Raw genomic sequence first — 22033 nt, forward strand, 5'->3', positions numbered from 1 at the left:
ATTTATCTTTCTTATGCTTTCTTAGTTAAAAAAAAAACTACAGGGGAAAACACCTGCAACACTTGAAACATTGAAAAATAGCACAGAGAGAATAACTGTTATTATTATTCTCTGTTATTTAATAATATATATATATATATATATATATATATATATATATATATATATATATATATTTTTTTTTTTTTTTTAACTTGGTAGCACTAGTGCTTCCAACTTCAAAAAGTTAGGAGCACCAAAAAAAAATTAGGAGCACACAATTTATTTTTAGTAATGTGCCGATCTTGATTCTTCATGGCTGATTCTGATTGCAGATGTTTTACAAGCAAATGGCCTGATTCTCAAAGCCGTTTATACATTTATGTTACGCCTTAAGGCTTTTGCAGTGATGGTTGGAGGCGTGATTTTTATTATTTGCTTATTAATTCTGTATAACTTTCTTTCCACTCAATTAAAATGTTAATGAAGCACAACATAACAATATATTCAACAATGGCCTGCAAATCCCAAATCTGTTTGCTACAGCTGTACATTCTAACATTTCATGCTTTCTCTTGGAAATAAACCTGTTATGTTTGAGACAGAAATACTAGAGTTCAGCATTGTTGTTAGAGTTCCTGATTTCAATATGACATACAGTGCCTTGCAAAAGGAACTACCTGCAGAACTCAGAGACATGATTTCTGAGGAAGAGGTTTAGAACAACCAGGATTATTTCAATGTAATACCATGTGGAAACTGGGCAATTGCAGGCCATCCATACTTGCAGGTCTTTAATACTTGATGCTGATGGATAGCTCTCTCCATCTCAGTCATTATTTGACAGACAAATGCACTCAGAAGACACACATACTTCACTTACTACAACAATTTCTTCCAAAAATGCTTTAATAAAATACATTGTGTCTGTAGACAGCATGGTAAAATCCATAAATGCTTGCACATTTAAAAGTGAATCATACTTCTCGTCATTTATTATAAATAATGCAGGAAACATCCACAAGCGGCACAACAAACATGAAATAAAACCCACTATGACTAAAAAGACAAACCATCATGATTAAATAGTTTAAGAGAGAAAAGTGCTCTAGCATTAAATATACATTCTGCAAATAATTCTGTTAGGAAAGTCCATCTGAAGACAAGAGCTGAATCCATTTCAGAGTCGACTGTAGGAGGTGTGGCCACCTTCGTGGAGCCTACAGTAGTCCTGACCCACCTGAGCCCTCTTTTTGCATGGCTGACCCAGCCGAGTGATACCGCTGCAAAGTGGGCGACCTGAAAAAGTACTTTACAAAAAAAAAAAAAAAAAAGGTTATTAGTATTTTTCATATCTATCCATACAAAGACCTAAGATCAAAGTAAAAACAATTTATTCCTATAAACCATTCACATTTTCCCTCTATTTTTTTTTATCTGAAAAAGGGTTAACTTTGAACTGATGTTGACTTCAAAGGGGACCTTTTTAAGATCTAAAATTAGTCTCTGTTGTCCCCAGAGTGTGTATGTAAAGTTTTAGCTCAAAATACCTGGCACATAATTTTTTATAGCTTGTTAAATTTGCCACTTTTAGGGCATGAGCCAATACACAGTTTATACATAGCCAGTCTCATGGTGCCATCACATGTTATCACAAACTTTTTCGATGTTCCCTCGAAAGGGAACGTGTGATACTTTGTGTGCGAATGCCAGCTTCAGAAAAAGCACTGGTATTGATCCCTAAACATATAGGGGGGCTTTACAGTTTTTTTTCCAGGACAGTTCCTTCAAAAATTAAACTATAGTGTCCTCAGTAGCTCAGATGTAGAGTCTATAGAGACTCATATGTCCGTTGGTACATACCAAAGCACAACACTTGTTATGCCTCTTAAGCGCTGACATTTTATATATCCAGCAGCCACAGCAAGATAACCTTAATGGTGGACTGCTGCTTCTCACTCAGGACTGTTTATGCTAATACAGGGCTCTACACTTACGTTTCTTTTTAGGAGCATTTGTGCTCCTAACTTAAATCTAGGAGCACAGTCAATTTCTGGAGCACCTTTTAATCAATAATCAAAAAATCTGATAAATTTTCCATACCATTACGAGGTGATATTTGACTCCTTAAAGGGATTTACAGAGGAATTTTGTTGTTGTTTTTTAACCTTTGTAATGGCATTTGTGACTTTATTAAAATTTGTCATCCTTTGTAAATGTAAATATATATATATATACACAGTAAATTAATAATATACTGTATAATAATAATAAATTTTATATATACACAACATTTTGAATATAGAAATATTAAATGATTTCAATAACTGAAAAGATACTTTTCAGGTACACTGATTAAGTACTGAATCATTCATTCATTTGATTTGTTTAAACGGCTGATTCATTCAGGAATAAAGACAGTGACTGTCTTTATAAATTAGAAATTTAATCTAGATTAGTTTAAAACAAAATGGAGATGCACAGCAGCTCAGTCGTCACTTGTTTCAGACCATTTTTGACGATGCAATAGAGCAAAATCAGGCAATAGTCTTATAGTCAATGCAAGACACTTAATATTAACTTGTGATATTGATTTAATACAACAGTTAAATAAACATTTAACTCCCTAAAAATCATTAAAATGCTGTCACTCTACGCTTACTTTTCTTGTTAGGAGCATTTGTGCAATTGAATCATTTCACTAGATGAGTTTAAAAATGCATGTTCATTCATAAACTAAACGGCGCTATGTTTGAATGTAGATGAGCAGTGGCTCAGTTGTGACTTGTTTCAGACTACTTTTGATGACGAAACAGAGCAAAATCAGGCAATGGTGTTAAGTGACTTACATTGTCAGACTATATTAACTTCTTGTTTATTTAACTGTTGTATTAAATCAATATCTCATTTACAAACTCCCTTAAAAATCATTAAAAGCGGTCACTCATCTTAGTTCATCGCGATCTCACAAAGTTCCATTATAACCAATGAAGCTCTCTCCACTGCACAATCAATCTCTTATTTACACTCTGTCTACACTTTATGAAAGGATTCATGAGATATGTTTGTGATACATTACTCAACGCTGCAAAAACATGTAGAAACCTCTGAAGCTCCCCTCAGCACAAACACAAATATGCTGATCGAGTCAGTCGCACACGGTGCTCCTAAAGTGGATGGATTTTTACCATTATAGAGTGGTTTTCACACACTGCAGCCGCACGACTGTAGGCGCAGTTCCATTACAGATTTGCGCAAAACTTTGGTGATACTTTTTAATTTATTAAAACATTTATAAAATATTGCGAAATGACAGCGCGTCCATTAACCAATGTTATGTGACTCAAGCTTATTTTTTCCCTCTCGCGAGAAGTCTGTTTCCATTTCTGTTTTGTGAAATATTCCTTTTTTTAAATTGCTTGAAAAACCACCTCATGCGAGCGTAAACTTTTTTTGCGATATATGGGAGTTTTTGCGCAATTGACGCATTTCCATTAGGCATATTTTTAATTCGCAATTTTAATTTGCGCAAGTTAAAGGGTACTGTTCAACACCTTATAAAAGTGATTGTTACATTATTGAAGTCCTTTATTAAAGGGAACCTATTAAGGATACCTGTTGCTGGCAAGTGAATTGTTGGGGCTTGAGCTTCGCGAGTGGTTCACCATCTCCAACACACCTCCTAGATTCCTCTGAGGAACTTTGTCCAACACTACCTGCCAATGAGATAATGACTTCAAAAAAATGTTCAAAGAAATGTGCAGTATGCAGTCTAAATATAAATGATGCATAACATCAATTGGTTACTATCATTACTAGTAACAACAACTACTCACTGCTCCAATGCTGTGGCGACTCTTGAGTCTGGGGGTTGAATGGTTGGGTGTGCCTGTAATTAGATGACTGAACTTTGGTGGACCATGAGACTGAGATGGGGACATGGACAGCAAGTATGGATCACCTACACCAAGAAAGGGAAGGGTGAAAAGAGAAAGGAGAGTAAAAAACATTATATATAGAATCTAGATTATATTTTCTGAAGAGTAATGGTTGTTTCTGTGAAAGCACAGTATTATGATGCTAGTGGCTATGTGTGGTTGGCAGCCAGTTACAAATGTGCTCTAAGAGGTTTTTAGTGTGCAAAGACGACCAGGAATTGTGATTTTTTTGAAGTGAGGGAACAAATCTAAATCTAATATGGTATAAATCACGCTTTAGCCAACATTCTTTGGTTTATCCATTAATTAGACAGTGAATTTAAGAATACATGGAGACACAAGAGTAAATTACCCATCATGAAGCTTTCCACCTCCAAATCACAGTCTTGGTCATCTCTACAACAAAAGAAGAATTAAAAAAAAAAACTTGTTAAGTTGTAAACAGCATGTTTAAGTCTGAAATGCCATTAAAACTTGACAGATGTTCCTAGTTAATGGTTTGTTTCCTCAATAGTAAACTCACGGGACAGGAGTAGAGGACGACGCATGGCAGCGCTCACTTGGCAGACTCTCTTTTTCTGGAGTCATCTCTTTAGGAGGGCCTATATGGAGAGGAGCAGGGCTGCATTTCTGGCCCTTCATTGTAGAAAACGCCCAGAGCATCTGCAGGACAAACCAGCGACCTGGATCACAAGTACAAGACTGTTAAGAGGACTGTTAAGAACATGTAGGATGCATGGTATAAAAGCCTTGCATTGAAATCATCTTTATTTCAATAGTGCTTTTACAATGAAGCAGCTGTGTGTCAAAGCAGCCAAGATAAGTTACTGAAGTAAAATGATCAGATATGATGACCAAATGCATACATTCCTATTATATTGTAGGAAAAAAACCAAAAAAACCAAAAAAAAAAAAAACAGTATGGTGTAAGAAATTATGTCCAAATTTACAGAAAAGGCAGAAAGTACCCAGATGACCTGTGAGATTCTGAAGTTTTCATTTAATTGAGAATTGAAACAACAGTAGAAGGTTTGTATGAAAGCCTGTTGCTGCTATATATATATATATATATATAAAAAAAAAGGGTATTTGCGACTTTTTATCTCACAATTCTGGTAGTTCTGGCAATAGCGAGTTACAAAGTCAAAATTGCATGATATAAAGTGCCAATTCTTAGGAATAAAGTCACAATTGTGACTTTATAGACCACTTGCAAAAGCGTGTTATAAAGTCAGACTTTATAACGGACACAGATAAGTGAATTAAAAAAAAAAACAAAAAAAAAAAACATTGACTATTTGACTGACTATTCAGTGTCAGAAATGGGATTCGATACTGCAGATAAAACACATGATCCCCAAATGGTAATGTATTTCATAGGTACATTATTTTTGCTTTACAGCAGGGAAATTACAATACTTCTTTCCTCTAATTTCTACACTTGAAAGAGATATTTTGAATTTGGACTGCAGTAACGTTTCCCATTTAAACCACTAGTTGTCAGTGATTCATGCTGCACTCTTAAGCTTTCGGCAGTAGAGCTTTTATTTTGATGGAAAACTCCAGCTTCAGTAAAACAGGCTTACAAAAATGCATCTCACTACAAATCTAGTGAAACGCTGTCATCAAAAATAAAGCATAACTGGTGGCTGTTGCCTTCCCAAATGTACGCTAAACCTCACAGCACATGCAATAAACAAGTTTACTACATTCACTGTGAACTGAGCCGTTCTGAGGCACAGAAAACACCGGATCATGAGCTGATCGCCTGAACGAAGTGTACACTTCAAGTCTGTTTTCGCTGCGTGTTTCAAAGCGAAGGGATTAAGCCACATAGTGCTTTCAGTTCATTGGACAGATACTATGCCAAAGCATACTGGCCCAAAACACAACTGTAAAGACCTTTTATGTTAGAATAAGAAGTTTAAGTGTATTATAAAAACTACACTTTTTGCCGGAAGACCTATCGTTTCATATCGTCATGCGGCCATGACAATATCGAGACAGTTTTTAGCCGCAGCTTCAGCGTCTATTTATAGTGTAGGGGGCGGAACACTTCAAATTCTAGAGAGCATTTGATTGGACAGAAAGTTTGATGAGAAGTGCAGGGTGATCAAAATTTATATTGGCGAAAGTTAGAGACTGTAAGTTTTTAATGGTTATCTTCTAAATGTGTTATGGTTTTATAGCACACAAGCTTATAGATAGCTTTAAGGCTACCATATTCATACTGAAAGCCAAAAAATACTTCAATTTTAATTTCATGGGGACTTCAAAACCACAGAGAAGAATCATTTTTCACAGCACAGATACAGTACCTAGCGAAAGTGTAAACAGCAGCAAAGTGAGGGTGACCAAGTCGAGCGCAGACTGCTGGTTGATCTCTGCAATTGCATTGATTGGGACCATGAGGAGCAGAGAGATGCGGGAGAACGTAGCACACTGCAGGAACGACAGCAGCACGGCAGACAGCAGGAAGTAACCAGCATGCATCACACACGTCCACAGAGCACGGAGACTCAGGCCTAGGAGAGAATTAGACATTTATCCAAAACATATTCCTATATTTCGTCTTCTTGTTTAATAATTGGTACACAATGCAAGTACCTGCCCAGCCCAGATAGCCTTGGATCATATGCAGTCTGTCCTCCAGTCGATTCTGCATATTGTCCAGGTACGTCAGCATGTATCCCAGAGTTCCATTCATGCGCTCCAGTTTACTCATGAGCTCAGAGTAGAACTTAGCTGTTGTGTTCTGCTGCCGGAGGAAGCCGTTCAGATTGAGCTCTGGATCAAGGGACAAACACAGAGGATCGTTCAAGTTTAATTGCTGAAATGGTGGTGATGTGTTTGATATTTGCAAATACATTGGTAAGTTGTTCTGTAAGGTTTGTAAAGCATTATTAGGATGTTCTGAAAAAAAATCTTGGATATACTCAAGGCTGCATTTAATCGAAAATCAGAGTACAACAGTTTAAATTAGGCCTGCTTGATTTTGGCAAAGTCATAATCACGATTATTTTGGTCAATATTGTAATCACGATTATTTAACACTATTATGACTTGCGATTAGGGTTGGTTATCTTTTGAATTTTATTGATTCCGATTCCGCTTATCAATTCCGATTCTTATTTATTCCTAATTGCAATACCAATAAGATTAATTAAAAAAAATAAAAATAAAGTTTTGAGTCAAACATTTAGATGTCAAACCTATTTATTCTGTCTTTTGCCTATTTGGTTTTACCAAAAAAAAAAAAAACACACAACTAGATTAATATAAATGTCAAATATTAAATTGTTAAAGACAAGGAATAAAATAGGAACAAAAAAAAATAAAAATAAACAATTAGCAATAACATAAATAAAACTGAACAAATGTCAGGTACAGAGATTGAAATCAAAAGTTCAAAACAGTTTTTTTATTGATAAAATATTGACTAATCCTCATAAAATTTCTAAAAGATATTCAGTCAGTTAATGATTTTCTTTTGTCCTTTGATTAACATTAATGACAGGCATGTTTATTAGACGCTGGCTCTATAACACCAAACACAGATCTAAAAATACAAGTTCTTACGCGCTATTAAAAACACAACATCAAAAAAAAAAAAAAACATTGACAAATCAAGCACGTCCTGTTTTATGAAAGTCACGTTACATGATTTTACTGATTTGCATGTGAATTTAGGCTTTTATGGACGAGCGAAAGCGCACCACTGGTAAGGGGGGGGAATGGGGTGCAATAATCATTTCATCTCGATTACTGCATTTTCATGATCGTTTGCAGCAGAAATCGAAATCGAATCCGAATTTCGATTAATTGCACAGCCCTAGTTTAAATTTACAATAGCCGTTTTCTATTTCAATATATGGTCAAATGTAATTTACTGCTGTGAAACCTGAATTTTCAGCATCATTACTCCAGTCTTCAGTGTCACATGATTCTTCAGAAATCATTCTAATATGCCAAATATTTCTGAAGGATCATGTGACACTGGAGTAATAACGCAGAAAATCACTGAAGTAAAAACACAACAAAAAAAACAACAACATTTAAATAGAGTTTACATTGTAATAGCATAACAAACAAACAAAACAAAAAAATTGCACTGAAATTCTTTTAACATTCCGACTGGTAGTGTATCATTTCAGAAATAATCACCCATTTTTTCGTAGATGTCCTGAGCACTTCCTCGGACCACAGCCAGGTCATCAAGAATTGCCTGATGTCCCTCCTGCACTTCTGCGCTCTGACCCTTCAGCTGCCCGCTTACATTCTCTGTAAATGCAGATGAAACAAAGACGTAAAGGTTTACTTCCAGAACAAAAATGTACAGATAATTTACTGACCCCCTTGTCATCCAAGATGTTCAAGTCTTTCTTTCTTCATTGGTAAAGAAATTGTTTGTTTTTTGAGGAAAACATTTCAGAATTTCTCTCCATATAATGGACTTCAATGGTGCCCACAAGTTCACAGTGGGCTGTGTTTACATTAATCTCACGGCTCTTCAGTACTCTTCTTCATGAGCATTTGAGTGAGCGGATAAACCTCTCTAGATTTCTAAATCTCAGAATCGATTTACCATCGCAGCCCTACTTTTTAACCTCAAATGCTAGCTCTGCGTAAACTGTATTCCAGTTCATGACGGTTAGAGAATGTCGAAAAATGCTCGTCTCATTTTCCCCTCAAACTTTAAAATCATCCTACATCACTGGTGAAGTACCGATCCAGTGTTTATAAAGTGAACTTGCAAAGATGACCAAACGGCCTTTACAAAAAAAAAAAAAAAAAAAAAAAAAAAAAAGGTAAAACAGCGATGTAGGGCGATTTTGAAGTTGGAAAAGAAAACTAGAATTTTTTTGACCTACCCCAAAAATAAAGGTGCTTCACGATGCCATAGAGGAACCTTTTTGTCTAAATGGTTCCATAAAGAACCTTTAACATCTGAAGAACCTTTCTGTTTCACAAAGTTTATTTTTGGTTCCACAAAGAACCATTCAGTCAAAGGTTCTTCAGATTATAAAAAGGTAAGAAAGAGATTCTTTAAAGAACCTTTGACTGAATGGTTCTTTGTGGAACCAAAAATGGTTCTTCTATGGCATCTCTATGAAGAAACTTTTAAAGCACCTTTATTTTTAAGAGTGTACACAGAGTTCACGCAGAGCTAGACAAGACGAGCATTTGAGGTAGAAAGTATAATTTATAATATATATTTTTTGTAATTTATTTATTTAAAAAAACAAAAAAAAAAAACAAAAAAAAAAAACAGTCTTCCTCGACTGGGATCGTTTAGAGCCCTTTGAAGCTGCATTTAAACTCCATTTTGAAAGTTCAAATTTGGGGGCACCATTGAAGTCCACTATATGGATAGAAAGCCTAAAATTATTTCTTCAAAAAACAATTTCTTTACGACTGAAGAAAGAAAGACATGAACATCTTGGATGACAACTGGCGGTCAAATTTGATTGTGATATGACAAATTAAGAACAGATAATGTTAACCTAGTTACTACTATGAATGGCTCAAAAACTGATATAAGAAGGAATTTGCAAGTCAACCTTAAAGCAAAAGCATTTATCTGTGACTGACCCATTTTCTGTGTAATGCCCTGAATTAACTGAGCCACTAATTGCTGGCCGGTGCTGATGAGAGCTTTCTCCTGCGCCAGTCTCTCCAGGTTTCCACTGATGGAGGCATCTAGCTGTTCTTGCCCTTCCTTTAGGGCCCCCTGCTGGAGCTGCAGTGCGCTGTGACCCTCCAGCAGCTTGTCCAGTGAAGCAGCGGTCATCTCCCTCAGCTCTTTTTGACCCTCCTGCAGATCAACAAACACAAAGAACCATAAAACAGTGAAGTCAATAGTGCATTCACAACCTATTTAACCCATAATTTCAGAATGGAATAGAAACACTCTAGCGATATTTCTTTGGTATAAGCATGACATGATTGTGCAGTAAGACCAAGAGCAATATAAAAATGAAATTAATATCTTTATAACACACCTTTAGGTCTTTCATGGCATCCAGTTGACTAGTTGCTGTGGAGATCAAAGCGTTGACCGTTAGCTCGGCTCGCTTGCGGAAGTGCTGCTGGCGCGTGGCGTAACACACGGATCTCGCTCGGTTACTCACAATGTGATATGCATTCCACGTGTCTGAATCCATGTCCGCTGTGCATTCTTTTATAGACTGCAAGGAGAGAGATATTGGTTTAATCACACTCAATGAATTCTACATGTAAAGCACCACACAACTAGAACTGCTTGTGTTGACTGATAGAAAGACAAGTATTCCAAACAGTTAAACAGCAAATCTGTGGCCATTGACCATACCATTTCTTCAGTGCAAGGGTAAGTCCTGCGACCCTCCACTTCTGACTGGCAGTTGAATAAAGCCACGCCCAGTTTGGCCAATTGCTCCTCTGATAGGCCGTTGCAAGTAGCTTTGAGCTGAGCAACAACCTATATATATAAAAAAGATTTAAAAAGGCGGAATAACAGATTAAAAACATGAAGAGACTTGATAGAATTATATGCATTATAATCACATTGTGATTGTGTATTAGCACCATTTGTTGTTTTCTCATGGCATCTGATAGAGCATTTGAACCTGGAAGTGGTGACGCGTGACGTCAGACTTAACAAGCGGATAGTGTTTTTGTAATAGAAAGCATATTTAAATTGTTCACGATACTCTATATCAGGGGTCACCACACTCGGTCCTGGAGGGCCGGTGTCATACAGAGTTTAGCTACAACTAGGGATGCACTGAAATGAAAATTTCGAAGCCGAACAAAATTACACAGAGAAGGCAGATTACTGAAGACGTTTTTTTTTTTTTACTTGGTGACAAACTGCTTTGAAGCAATACTTCTATATAGCGCTAAATAAAGAAAACTGACTATTCTATTGGCTGTAATTAGCCGATTGTTTATTCTTGAAATGAACATGCCGCACTGTATTTACCCGGAAATGGCAGCTGTCCAGAGGACTGAGTTCCATCTGCTTTGCTTCAGCCAAAAACTTCTCATCAACAACACTCATTTCAAATGCCGGAGTCTCTCCATGGAGAAGAATGGGGGCGATAGATTCTTGTGGAGGTGGAGGAGCAGGAGCGGGTGCAGGCTTATTCAGCCAGTCAAAGAATGCATCCACCTCAACACACTGCATACTCAACACCCACAGCATCACAAACCAAAGCCCCATCCTCAGCAACAACCCTGCACACAGAAGATGAGGAAATGTGTGAAACATAACATCCCTTACTATGAGCTAACAACATAAAAGGCATCATATGTGTGCAGCATTGCATATAAAACAATGCATTTTCATGTTTTAAAATAAAACAATACATGCGTGCATAGGAAAACTGTATTACAAATAAATATTCTCATTTTAAATAAATAGGAAAAACAAACAAATAAATATATATACAGTGAAACACACACCCAGAGAAGATGCATATATATATATATATATATATATATATATATATATTTTTTTTTTTTTTTTTTTTTTTTGTGTGTGTGCGCGTGTGTGTGTGTGTGTGTATTTAATTTTTATTCAGTTAATGTTAAGTAATGGATATTCAAAAATAATTTTAATTTAGCAGCATTTTTGAGTTTGCACTTTATTTGCCTGAAAATAAAGAAATAAAATAATATATTTTGTGTATTTTTTTGTTCAGTTAATGCTAAGTAATTTATATTCATTTTTTTTTATTTAGTTTTCATTTATTTATTTGCCTGAAAATATAATGCCTAAAAAATAAAAAAATAAATGTATACATATTTTTTGTGTGCATATTTATTTATTTTATTTTTTTTCAGTTAATGTCAAGTAATGGATATTAAAACATTTTTGAATAAAATAAAAATATTTTCTGTGTATTTAATTTTCATTCAGTTAATGTTAAGTAATGGATATTCAAATTATTTTCAATTAGTAGCATTTTTGAGTTTGTACTTTATTTGCCTGACATTAAAATGCCTAAAAAAAAAAAAAAAAAAAAAAAATCAAATAAAAAAATAAAATAAAATAAAATTGTTTTTTGGTTTATTTTAGTTAAAGTTAAGTAATTTATATTCATTTTTTTTTTATTATTATTATTATTATTTAGTTTTATTTACTTGCCTGAAAATATAATGCCTAAAATATATATGTAATTTATTTTTTTCAGTTAATGTTAAGTAATGGATATTAAAACATTTTTGAATAAAATAATAATAATAATAATAATAATAATAATAATAATAATAATAATAATTGAACTAAACACCAAAACATTAACTGAAATTTTTATTTTTATTTAATAGCATTTTTGTTTCAATGTCTAGAGCAATGCTTAGAAACAATGTTTCTATGCATTGCTCTAGAAACAAAAACACGGTCTATCAGAAAACGTTCAATGTGCTGTTGAATGTAAGTGTGCACCATTGATAGTAATAGTAAGGTCTGCCACTAGGACTGAAACCATAGACTGAAACATGTCCGGGCTTAGATCCTCTCACAGCTGACTGGAATCACACACAGCAAATCCACTCAATCTAAACGCTCAAATCCCACACACCAGCTCACTGTGCATCTTTAATTTTACAAACTGAACTTGACTTTACAATCTGCATTTTATTCAGACATGCATGTAATAGAATTAGACTCACATATAGAAATAAAAGATATAAATTCAAATTTACGATTTAACGCGGTTGCATTTAACGTCCGTATTAACACATTGTCTGGTCCGCACTCACCTCGATATGCACCACAGAGTCTGCTTTATAAAACCTCCAGCTGCGATTATTCCATCAACACATTCGCTGAACACTCAAGTAAACGCTCTTGTAAGGATGCAACTGTTTAAATGGACTCGCAGCAGCCAATCAGCGGCAGCGGGGTGCTACAGAAACATCGCGATGTTTGCTGGTTAAAACAGGCGCGGGATTTGACGAGACTTGTGTTTTGAGATACTGGGAAGTGGATAGTTAGGATAAATGAGATACTAATAAAAGTTGTTTATTGTCGTTTTCATACGCGCTCATAATGTAAGAGTACGATGTAACTGTACGGTAAACCCCAAAGGAAAGAAGAGATGCTGTTAGTTTTTTGAGTATACAGATGTTGGCGATACACTGTGTTGATTGTTATGGAATCTAAACCAGTTCCTGCAAAACTCCTGAACGCCGCTCCTCCATACGGACATATCATCACTCATGAGAAGTGGAGAGGCTCCACACTCGTTCAGAGTCTCAAAGGTTGGTAATTCACATTATTGTGTTCTCGACTTGTTGGACTTTGTTGAGCCTTCACAGAGTAAACAGAGAAAATAAACACTCTTTAAACATACTTTCATACGTTACTCGCATTAGTTTTTTAGTTTGCCATTATTAACATTTTTAGAATTAAATAGGGACATACACGTTTGTTTTGCTAAGGTTTTATAGCTAATATTTACAGTTGCACACTCCCTAGAGACTGCAATTTTTTTTCCCTTAGGATTCAGATTTATGAAAATCTACAACAATGTACTGCCATATTAAAAGTGATAATGTCAATATATAAGGTAATGTTTTTGCGTTATGTTATTTATATGATGATTATGCGTTAATACCACAGCTAAGTATTTAACCCCTATTCGACATTGCTGTTCTTAAGTCGCTTATTTTTTTATGGTAGGGAACAGATTTGTCTTAAAACACAATTAAAGACTTTAGAAACAGAATTAGCTTGGGATGTTACATATATATGCCCGGTTTCACAGACAGGGTTTAGCCTAAACCAGGATTAGGCCATTTAAGTGATTTTTATAAATGTGCTTAGATTAAAAAAAAAAAACACACACATTACTGGTGTGCATATTGAGACAAAACAAAGACATTGATATATTTTAAGATCAGTCAGTGCTTGTTTTTTTATAGTTGAAATAGCTCAGACTTACATTATAGTCTGAGACCGTCATTAATATTTAATGATGTATTTTGTGGTATGAGCCTGGGTGAAACAATGCATAACCCGGGTCTAGATTTAAAACTATTAAAAAACAACAACAGAAATACCATGGAAATCATATTTTTTTTTTGTTTCCTTTTTTTAAACACCATATACATAGTTCATCTCGCTTATGTGTTGTTATTTGGTAAATATTAGTATAATCACAGGTCTGATCTACTTATTCTTTAACAATGTAACTACCATGTTAAAAAAAATTTTAATAGTTGTACTGATTATCATGGGAATACTGGTTTTAATAGAAACTGAAATTGGTCCCTGTGGGTCTCTTCTGGTAATTTGTCGCCTTCTACTGGTGGCTTGTTAAAACCACTAAATCCTAATGGAATATGTCCCAAAACACACTACAGGAAACCATTTTTTAATGGTTAATAGTTGATGGTTTATAATTATATTTATAGTGGAAAGCAATAAAACTATGATGGTTTCTATTGTTTGTTTTTTTTTCTCTATATCAGCAGCATAGATTTACATGGGAAGCAGCATGTAATCTGGCAAGTCTGAATGTACTAATGTTGCTATAACTTTTTCTGTCTCATCAGGGAGTGTGAAGATAATCTTTGACGAGGAGCTGGGTGTCGTGGACTTCTGTCTCAGTAATAAAACATGTGTCCTCTATGTATCAGAAAGCGATTTGGTGGCAGGAAACGGCTACAGAAGGAAGATTGTCCGATTTAGAAATGTAAATCTCTGATTAGATTCTGGTATTTTGGAATTTCACCAAATGTTTCATGTGATCATTTATGGTCAAATAAAACTTCACTTACAGCATGTCCGTGTTCTTTTAGGCTAACAGTGGTCTGCAGGGCATTGTGATTGTGGAAAAGACTCATTTGAGTGAGCAGTACTTCAGCGGATTGCAGAAGTTTGTGGTTTTGGAGCTGGGTCTAACTCTACTGCCTGTGTCCACTGCTGCTGAAGCAGCTCAGCTCATAGCACAGCTGGTGAGTATACTTGTACATATTTGACTTTTATGTCTATTGTTTACATCATTTGTCTGTTGTCATTAGAAACTTTATTAAATACATCTTCCTAGTACAGGGTTGGGCCCTCTTTTTCTGCTATAACTGCCCATATCTTGGCCATGTCAACATGCCTAAATGAAAAATCTTGTTCTGAATAAAATGATTCGTCATGCACGCTTTAAAGTCCCCTTTTGAATCAAATGATTCGCCATGCACGCTTTAAAGTCCCCTTTTGAATCAAACGATTCGTCATACACGCTTTAAAGTCCCCTTTTGAATCAAACGATTCGTCATACACGCTTTAAAGTCCCCTTTTGAATCAAACGATTCGTCATACACGCTTTAAAGTCCCCTTTTGAATCAAATGATTCGCCATGCACGCTTTAAAGTCCCCTTTTGAATCAAACGATTCGTCATACACGCTTTAAAGTCCCCTTTTGAATCAAACGATTCGTCATACACGCTTTAAAGTCCCCTTTTGAATCAAACGATTCATCATACACGCTTTAAAGTCCCCTTTTGAATCAAACGATTCGTCATACACGCTTTTGAATCAAACGATTCGTCATACACGCTTTTGAATCAAACGATTCGTCATACACGCTTTTGAATCAAATGATTCGTCATACACGCTTTTGAATCAAACGATTCGTCATACACGCTTTTGAATCAAACGATTCGTCATACACGCTTTAAAGTCCCCTTTTGAATCAAACGATTCGTCATACACGCTTTAAAGTCCCCTTTTGAATCAAATGATTCGCCATGCACGCTTTAAAGTCCCCTTTTGAATCAAACGATTCGTCATACACGCTTTAAAGTCCCCTTTTGAATCAAACGATTCGTCATACACGCTTTAAAGTCCCCTTTTGAATCAAACGATTCATCATACACGCTTTAAAGTCCCCTTTTGAATCAAACGATTCGTCATACACGCTTTTGAATCAAACGATTCGTCATACACGCTTTTGAATCAAACGATTCGTCATACACGCTTTTGAATCAAATGATTCGTCATACACGCTTTTGAATCAAACGATTCGTCATACACGCTTTTGAATCAAACGATTCGTCATACACGCTTTAAAGTCCCCTTTTGAATCAAATGATTCGTCATACACGCTTTTGAATCAAATGATTCGTCATACACGCTTTTGAATCAAACGATTCGTCATACACGCTTTAAAGTCCCCTTTTGAATCAAATGATTCGTCATACACGCTTTAAAGTCCCCTTTTGAATCAAACGATTCGTCATGCACGCTTTAAAGTCCCCTTTTGAATCAAATGATTCGTCATACACGCTTTTGAATCAAATGATTCGTCATACACGCTTTTGAATCAAACGATTCGTCATACACGCTTTAAAGTCCCCTTTTGAATCAAATGATTCGTCATACACGCTTTTGAATCAAATGATTCGTCATACACGCTTTTGAATCAAACGATTCGTCATACACGCTTTAAAGTCCCCTTTTGAATCAAATGATTCGTCATACACGCTTTTGAATCAAATGATTCGTCATACACGCTTTTGAATCAAACGATTCGTCATACACGCTTTAAAGTCCCCTTTTGAATCAAACGATTCGTCATACACGCTTTAAAGTCCCCTTTTGAATCAAACGATTCGTCATACACGCTTTTGAATCAAACGATTCGTCATACACGCTTTTGAATCAAATGATTCGTCATACACGCTTTTGAATCAAACGATTCGTCATACACGCTTTAAAGTCCCCTTTTGAATCAAACGATTCGTCATACACGCTTTAAAGTCCCCTTTTGAATCAAACGATTCGTCATACACGCTTTAAAGTCCCCTTTTGAATCAAACGATTTGTCATAAACGCTTTAAAGTCCCCTTTTGAATCAAACGATTCGTCATACACGCTTTAAAGTCCCCTTTTGAATCAAACGATTCGTCATACACGCTTTAAAGTCCCCTTTTGAATCAAACGATTCGTCATACACGCTTTAAAGTCCCCTTTTGAATCAAACGATTCGTCATACACGCTTTTGAATCAAACGATTCGTCATACACGCTTTTGAATCAAACGATTCGTCATACACGCTTTTGAATCAAATGATTCGTCATACACGCTTTTGAATCAAACGATTCGTCATACACGCTTTAAAGTCCCCTTTTGAATCAAACGATTCGTCATACACGCTTTAAAGTCCCCTTTTGAATCAAATGATTCGTCATACACGCTTTTGAATCAAACGATTCGTCATACACGCTTTTGAATCAAATGATTCGTCATACACGCTTTTGAATCAAATGATTCGTCATACACGCTTTTGAATCAAATGATTCGTCATACACGCTTTTGAATCAAATGATTCGTCATACACGCTTTTGAATCAAATGATTCGTCATACACGCTTTTGAATCAAATGATTCGTCATACACGCTTTTGAATCAAACGATTCGTCATACACGCTTTAAAGTCCCCTTTTGAATCAAACGATTCGTCATACACGCTTTAAAGTCCCCTTTTGAATCAAACGTTTCATCATACACGCTTTAAAGTCCCCTTTTGAATCAAACGATTCGTCATACACGCTTTAAAGTCCCCTTTTGAATCAAACGTTTCATCATACACGCTTTAAAGTCCCCTTTTGAATCAAACGATTCGTCATACACGCTTTAAAGTCCCCTTTTGAATCAAACGATTCGTCATACACGCTTTAAAGTCCCCTTTTGAATCAAACGATTCGTCATACACGCTTTAAAGTCCCCTTTTGAATCAAATGATTCGCCATGCACGCTTTAAAGTCCCCTTTTGAATCAAACGATTCGTCATACACGCTTTTGAATCAAATGATTCGTCATACACGCTTTAAAGTCCCCTTTTGAATCAAATGATTCGTCATACACGCTTTAAAGTCCCCTTTTGAATCAAACGATTCGTCATACACGCTTTTGAATCAAATGATTCGTCATACACGCTTTAAAGTCCCCTTTTGAATCAAATGATTCGTCATACACGCTTTAAAGTCCCCTTTTGAATCAAATGATTCGTCATACACGCTTTAAAGTCCCCTTTTGAATCAAATGATTCACCATGCACCGAATATTCGGCCACCGAAAAGACTTTTATCACCGGAACAGCATGTTGACGCAAACAGAAACAGCGGCCTGCACATGCTTTTCTGAAGCAACACGTCTGCGGTGTGGACGTATATCAGTATATCTGAGAAAGACCCACGGATAGAGATTTGCAAAACTTGTAATCCCGAAATTTCAAGAGGGGGTGTTTCTGCAGTCGTGCAGGCAGTGATGAGTGAGAGCAGAGATCGAGACAGATGTAGCTTTCAGTTACGTCGCAATATTTTAAAGATATGTCTTTTCTATATATTGTATTTTTATAAATATTTAAGTTTTAAACCATGGAGGTGAGCCAATGGATAGCACACAAGCAACGGGAAAACTGTGCAATATGTTAAAGTGAAAGTAAAAACTGACAGTGCTTTCAGGATCTGACGTGCATTCACTCAGAGACAATGAATGAGAGACGATTATACTTCATATGCTGATATTAATTTAGTTCCCTAATATTTCTCTTGTGCCCTGAACATGGTGGGAAAAAAAATAAAAAGACATGTATTTTGTGTAAGGTTTGTTTTTGAAAGTCGGTTATTGAAATAAAGCTCTTAATTTTTCATTGATGACTGCAGTGTTATTAGGGGTTAAGATTTTAATAAGTCTTAATTATGATTTCAGGTGGTCTTAAATGTGGGGACTGAAAGACAAGAATTGCGATGAAACTTCAAAAGGCTATCCATTAAATAAATATGAGCGCTGCACGTTTCAAAGTCATTTGCTGCGCTGCTTTGTTTATCATTCTGACAGCGCCTCCTGCTGGAAGAGAAACACGAAGAGTTGTAAATGCGAACTGATGGATCCACAAGATAATGTGTTATAAAAATTTAAACTATTAAACAATTTAAACAAAGGCAGTAAAATATATGTATATGTTATTTAAGTAATATAATACTTTGATTGATAATAATTGTTTAAATTAATATAATTGATTTATTCTTTGAAACTTTAATATTAATTTATGCAATTGCAATGCCTTGATTTTAGTAAGATTAGTACACAGTCATAGCCATAAATGCAATGGTACTAATAATTGGCATAATTCTTTCGGTGTTTCGGTTTTCAGCCTTGGTTTCCTCTTTTTCAGTTTTCGGTTTCAGCCAAGAATTTTCATTTCGGTGCATCCCTACCATACACACTTTAAAATACCACTTTTGAATCAAATGATTTCTGATGTGCGCTTTAACAGTGTTTTCCAAATGGGATTTATCACTCTCTGAAGGGCACTTTGGAGTGAAAACGGCTCTGTTCATACGGTGTTCTTTACTCAATTTGTCCGTTGTTTGAAATTAAATCATTACAATTAATAGGCCAAACTTACAGTGTTTTTATGAAATTGTGGTCACTTTAGACAAAGTTTCAGTCGTATTAAAAACATTTCATGACATGACACTCATTGGCTGGTACTTGCCTAAAAAGATGAGTATATAAAGTGCATTGTTAACACATTACCCTAACATTAGGTTAGGCTACAGCCTTACTGGAGTTTGGTCAACCTCCGCCTAAGGAGAGAGAAAACGGTTTTCAAAAGCACCCACCCCCCCTACCCCCTCTGCTTTTTCCACTAATTGCACCCTGCCTAAATGTATTAAGTTGCTGCCATGTGATTGGATGATTAGATATGTGTTAAACAGAGCAGTTTAAATAACATGCACAACATTACTGCACTTCTGTGCAAAACCATTTCAGTGCTGTTAAGTCCAGGGATCCTAACACATTTGTCCTCCGCAGGTTCTTGGAGAGAACAAGGAGAACCCGTTCCGCAGGAAGAGCGTGTCCAGACTGCTGGAGCCGGTGGTGTTGAGTCTGGTTCAGCAGATTCCCGGTGTTGGAAAGGTGAAGGCCATGCAGCTCCTTCAGCGATTCCCCAGTATCCATCAGCTCTGTGGAGCTTCAGTCCATGAACTGGAGCCTATAGTGGGACAGGCCACAGCCCAGCATATCACAGCATTCTTCCACAAGCAGTTCACGTAGAAATGCATGATACGGGAATAAGCAAATAAGCATTCAAGCATTTTTTAAACCATACCTTGGATGCAATTGTGCTAACATTCTCAATTTCTATTAAACTGCTTATTACTTCATAAAATATGCCAATAATATTGTAGTACTGAATTTTGAATAGTGGGACTTACGCGAAATAGACAAAAGGTGGCGCTAAGGACTCAATTACATGTAGCGTTTGTTCCTTACCTCCATCCAATTTCAAAGTGAGTTTGTTCAATGTTTCTTTTCATTTGTTTATATACTTAGCTTTCTGAGTTACACACAGACACACACACACAGGGCATCCAGAAACATGGTAGGATATTTATAATTAATGTGTTCATTGTACAGTTGGGCCTGAGACCACAATGATCTTTTAAGATTTTCATTTAAACTTAGTAATGAACTTTTTGGATTTAAAAATTAAACGGATTAAATTAAAGACAAAATAATAATAAATACTTGAGATGCTGTCCTAGTTTTAGGTCACTGTTATTATATCAGTGGCATTGCCTGTGTGAACTAATTAGCAATAAAGACTGGATTTCCTTTTTTCCGAGATGCCAAAAACACAAAATTTGATATGAAATTAGAACATAAAAAACAGAATTTTTACTTTTGATATCAGTTTAAACTGGGCCAGTTTAATTCAAACTCGTAATTTTTCAACACGGCCAAATCATTAAATAAATGATTATAATAAATAAACATGTTAACAGTCAGTTCTATACAGTGGAAAAAAACTGTAATGGATCTAATGGGGTGTTTCTTCTTGATGTAAAAGGTTACTCTAAATAATGTACAGTTTTTGACAATGTATAATTTGTCCTATTTTCTTAGTTTTTTGTTTTGCTTTTGTATTTTGCATTTTATTCAATTGTTTGTTTGTTTTTTTGTTTTTTTTTCCAAAATATGTAATTTAGTTTGTAAATTATAAAACGATTTTAAATAAATAATGTGTTCCGCATTTTCATATCACTACCGAAACACTGTATGTTTTATATATATATATATATATATATATATATATTTTTTTATATAAACATGTATGTGTCCCTCTTTCTCACAGCGACATGGTGAGATACCTCATTTTGAGGTAAATTGGTTCAAAAATATGTATAACCGATACTGAACATATAACCAAACACCCTTTTTCTATAATTAAAACACTTTTTTTTAGGAGTTATACTATGACGTTTAGTCAGAATGTAAATCTCTTAAATTTTGCTATACAGCACATTTTACTGTAAGCAGTTATTTGGAGTATGTAGTCTGTTCTCTGTCTCCCTCTGTCAGTGCACCCAGGGCCGGCCCAAGCCTTCAGGGGGCCCTAAGCAGAATTTTATTTGGGGGCCCCTTTGTGCCACCAATATGACTAATTATTGTCAATCCTTTATTATTCGCACACTATAAATCTAACACACCCAATATAAATTTTATTTTTTTTGTAGCTGTGTTGCTTACATCATACCAATGTTTTTTTTTTTCCTTGCTATGATCTTTAATTGTAGCAAACCCACAGGAGTAGTCAAGTGTTAATTTGAACTTTAACATTCAAAGTCTTGCAGTACCTGTTGGTATACTTAATGTGGTGTACTGAAAATTTGCAAAATAAACTAGTAGACAATGCTTTTACTGTAAACCCTTTAAGCACTTTAATTAATTTTTTTTTGCAACATGTAAAAAGTGAAATACAATCAACTACCAATAAAATAAATAATATAATAAATAATAAGATATATAGCTAAATACCAAAGAACTACAGATTAGTCAAATACAAAAAGGGTCATCAACCTATATGACACAGCACCGCAGCAAGCCATCTGTACACCTAAAGCATTAAGACATGATATAATAACACAGACCCCAAACGTAGGCCAATGTAAGTAATGTTAAACTGTTATCAGTACCAAAGTTATAAAACAGGAGCTTATTTTTTATTATTAGCACCAAGTTTATGAAACTGAAGCTTATTTTTATTATAAAAAATATAATCTAGGAAAGTTATTTTTACACAGAATGCAAAAATAATTGAATCTTAATCCAGATAAGTT

The 22033-nt window shown here is 35.3% G+C and overlaps 2 protein-coding genes across 2 annotated transcripts; one reads left to right on the plus strand and one right to left on the minus strand.

Moving 5' to 3' along the window:
- Nucleotides 1-870: 870 nt before the first annotated feature.
- On the minus strand, nt 871-12744 carry bmb (brambleberry). Its single transcript, XM_073832245.1, has 13 exons — nt 12666-12744; nt 10882-11135; nt 10249-10377; nt 9920-10105; nt 9510-9732; nt 8082-8198; nt 6525-6704; nt 6236-6442; nt 4441-4600; nt 4270-4313; nt 3816-3940; nt 3595-3695; nt 871-1289 (listed from the first exon to the last, which is right to left on the minus strand). The coding sequence occupies exons 2-13, from the start codon at nt 11119-11121 to the stop codon at nt 1160-1162; spliced, it is 1842 nt and encodes a 613-aa protein (XP_073688346.1). The 5' UTR covers nt 11122-11135; nt 12666-12744; the 3' UTR covers nt 871-1159.
- Nucleotides 12745-12889: 145 nt separating this feature from the next.
- On the plus strand, nt 12890-20799 carry faap24 (FA core complex associated protein 24). The gene is made up of 4 exons (XM_073832319.1): nt 12890-13166; nt 14463-14602; nt 14709-14864; nt 19725-20799. Exons 1-4 carry the CDS (start codon nt 13058-13060, stop codon nt 19965-19967), a joined length of 648 nt encoding a protein of 215 aa, XP_073688420.1. The 5' UTR covers nt 12890-13057; the 3' UTR covers nt 19968-20799.
- The last annotated feature ends 1234 nt before the right edge of the window (nt 20800-22033 follow it).

Source organism: Garra rufa, chromosome 25, assembly GCF_049309525.1.
Source record: "Garra rufa chromosome 25, GarRuf1.0, whole genome shotgun sequence".
NCBI classification, from domain to species: domain Eukaryota; kingdom Metazoa; phylum Chordata; class Actinopteri; order Cypriniformes; family Cyprinidae; genus Garra; species Garra rufa.

Excerpts from the sequence above, each read along its gene's own strand:
- bmb (XM_073832245.1), bottom strand. The coding sequence starts at position 11,121 with ATGGGGCTTTGGTTTGTGATGCTGTGGGTGTTGAGTATGCAGTGTGTT. Across the intron at positions 10,378-10,881 it reads TGGACAGCTGCCATTTCCGG|GTTGTTGCTCAGCTCAAAGC; the intron begins GTAAATACAGTG and ends TTATATATATAG. Across the intron at positions 6,705-8,081 it reads GGACATCTACGAAAAAATGG|AGCTCAATCTGAACGGCTTC; the intron begins GTGATTATTTCT and ends CCCTTGATCCAG.
- faap24 (XM_073832319.1), top strand. The coding sequence starts at position 13,058 with ATGGAATCTAAACCAGTTCCTGCAAAACTCCTGAACGCCGCTCCTCCA. Across the intron at positions 13,167-14,462 it reads ACTCGTTCAGAGTCTCAAAG|GGAGTGTGAAGATAATCTTT; the intron begins GTTGGTAATTCA and ends CTGTCTCATCAG. Across the intron at positions 14,603-14,708 it reads AGATTGTCCGATTTAGAAAT|GCTAACAGTGGTCTGCAGGG; the intron begins GTAAATCTCTGA and ends GTGTTCTTTTAG.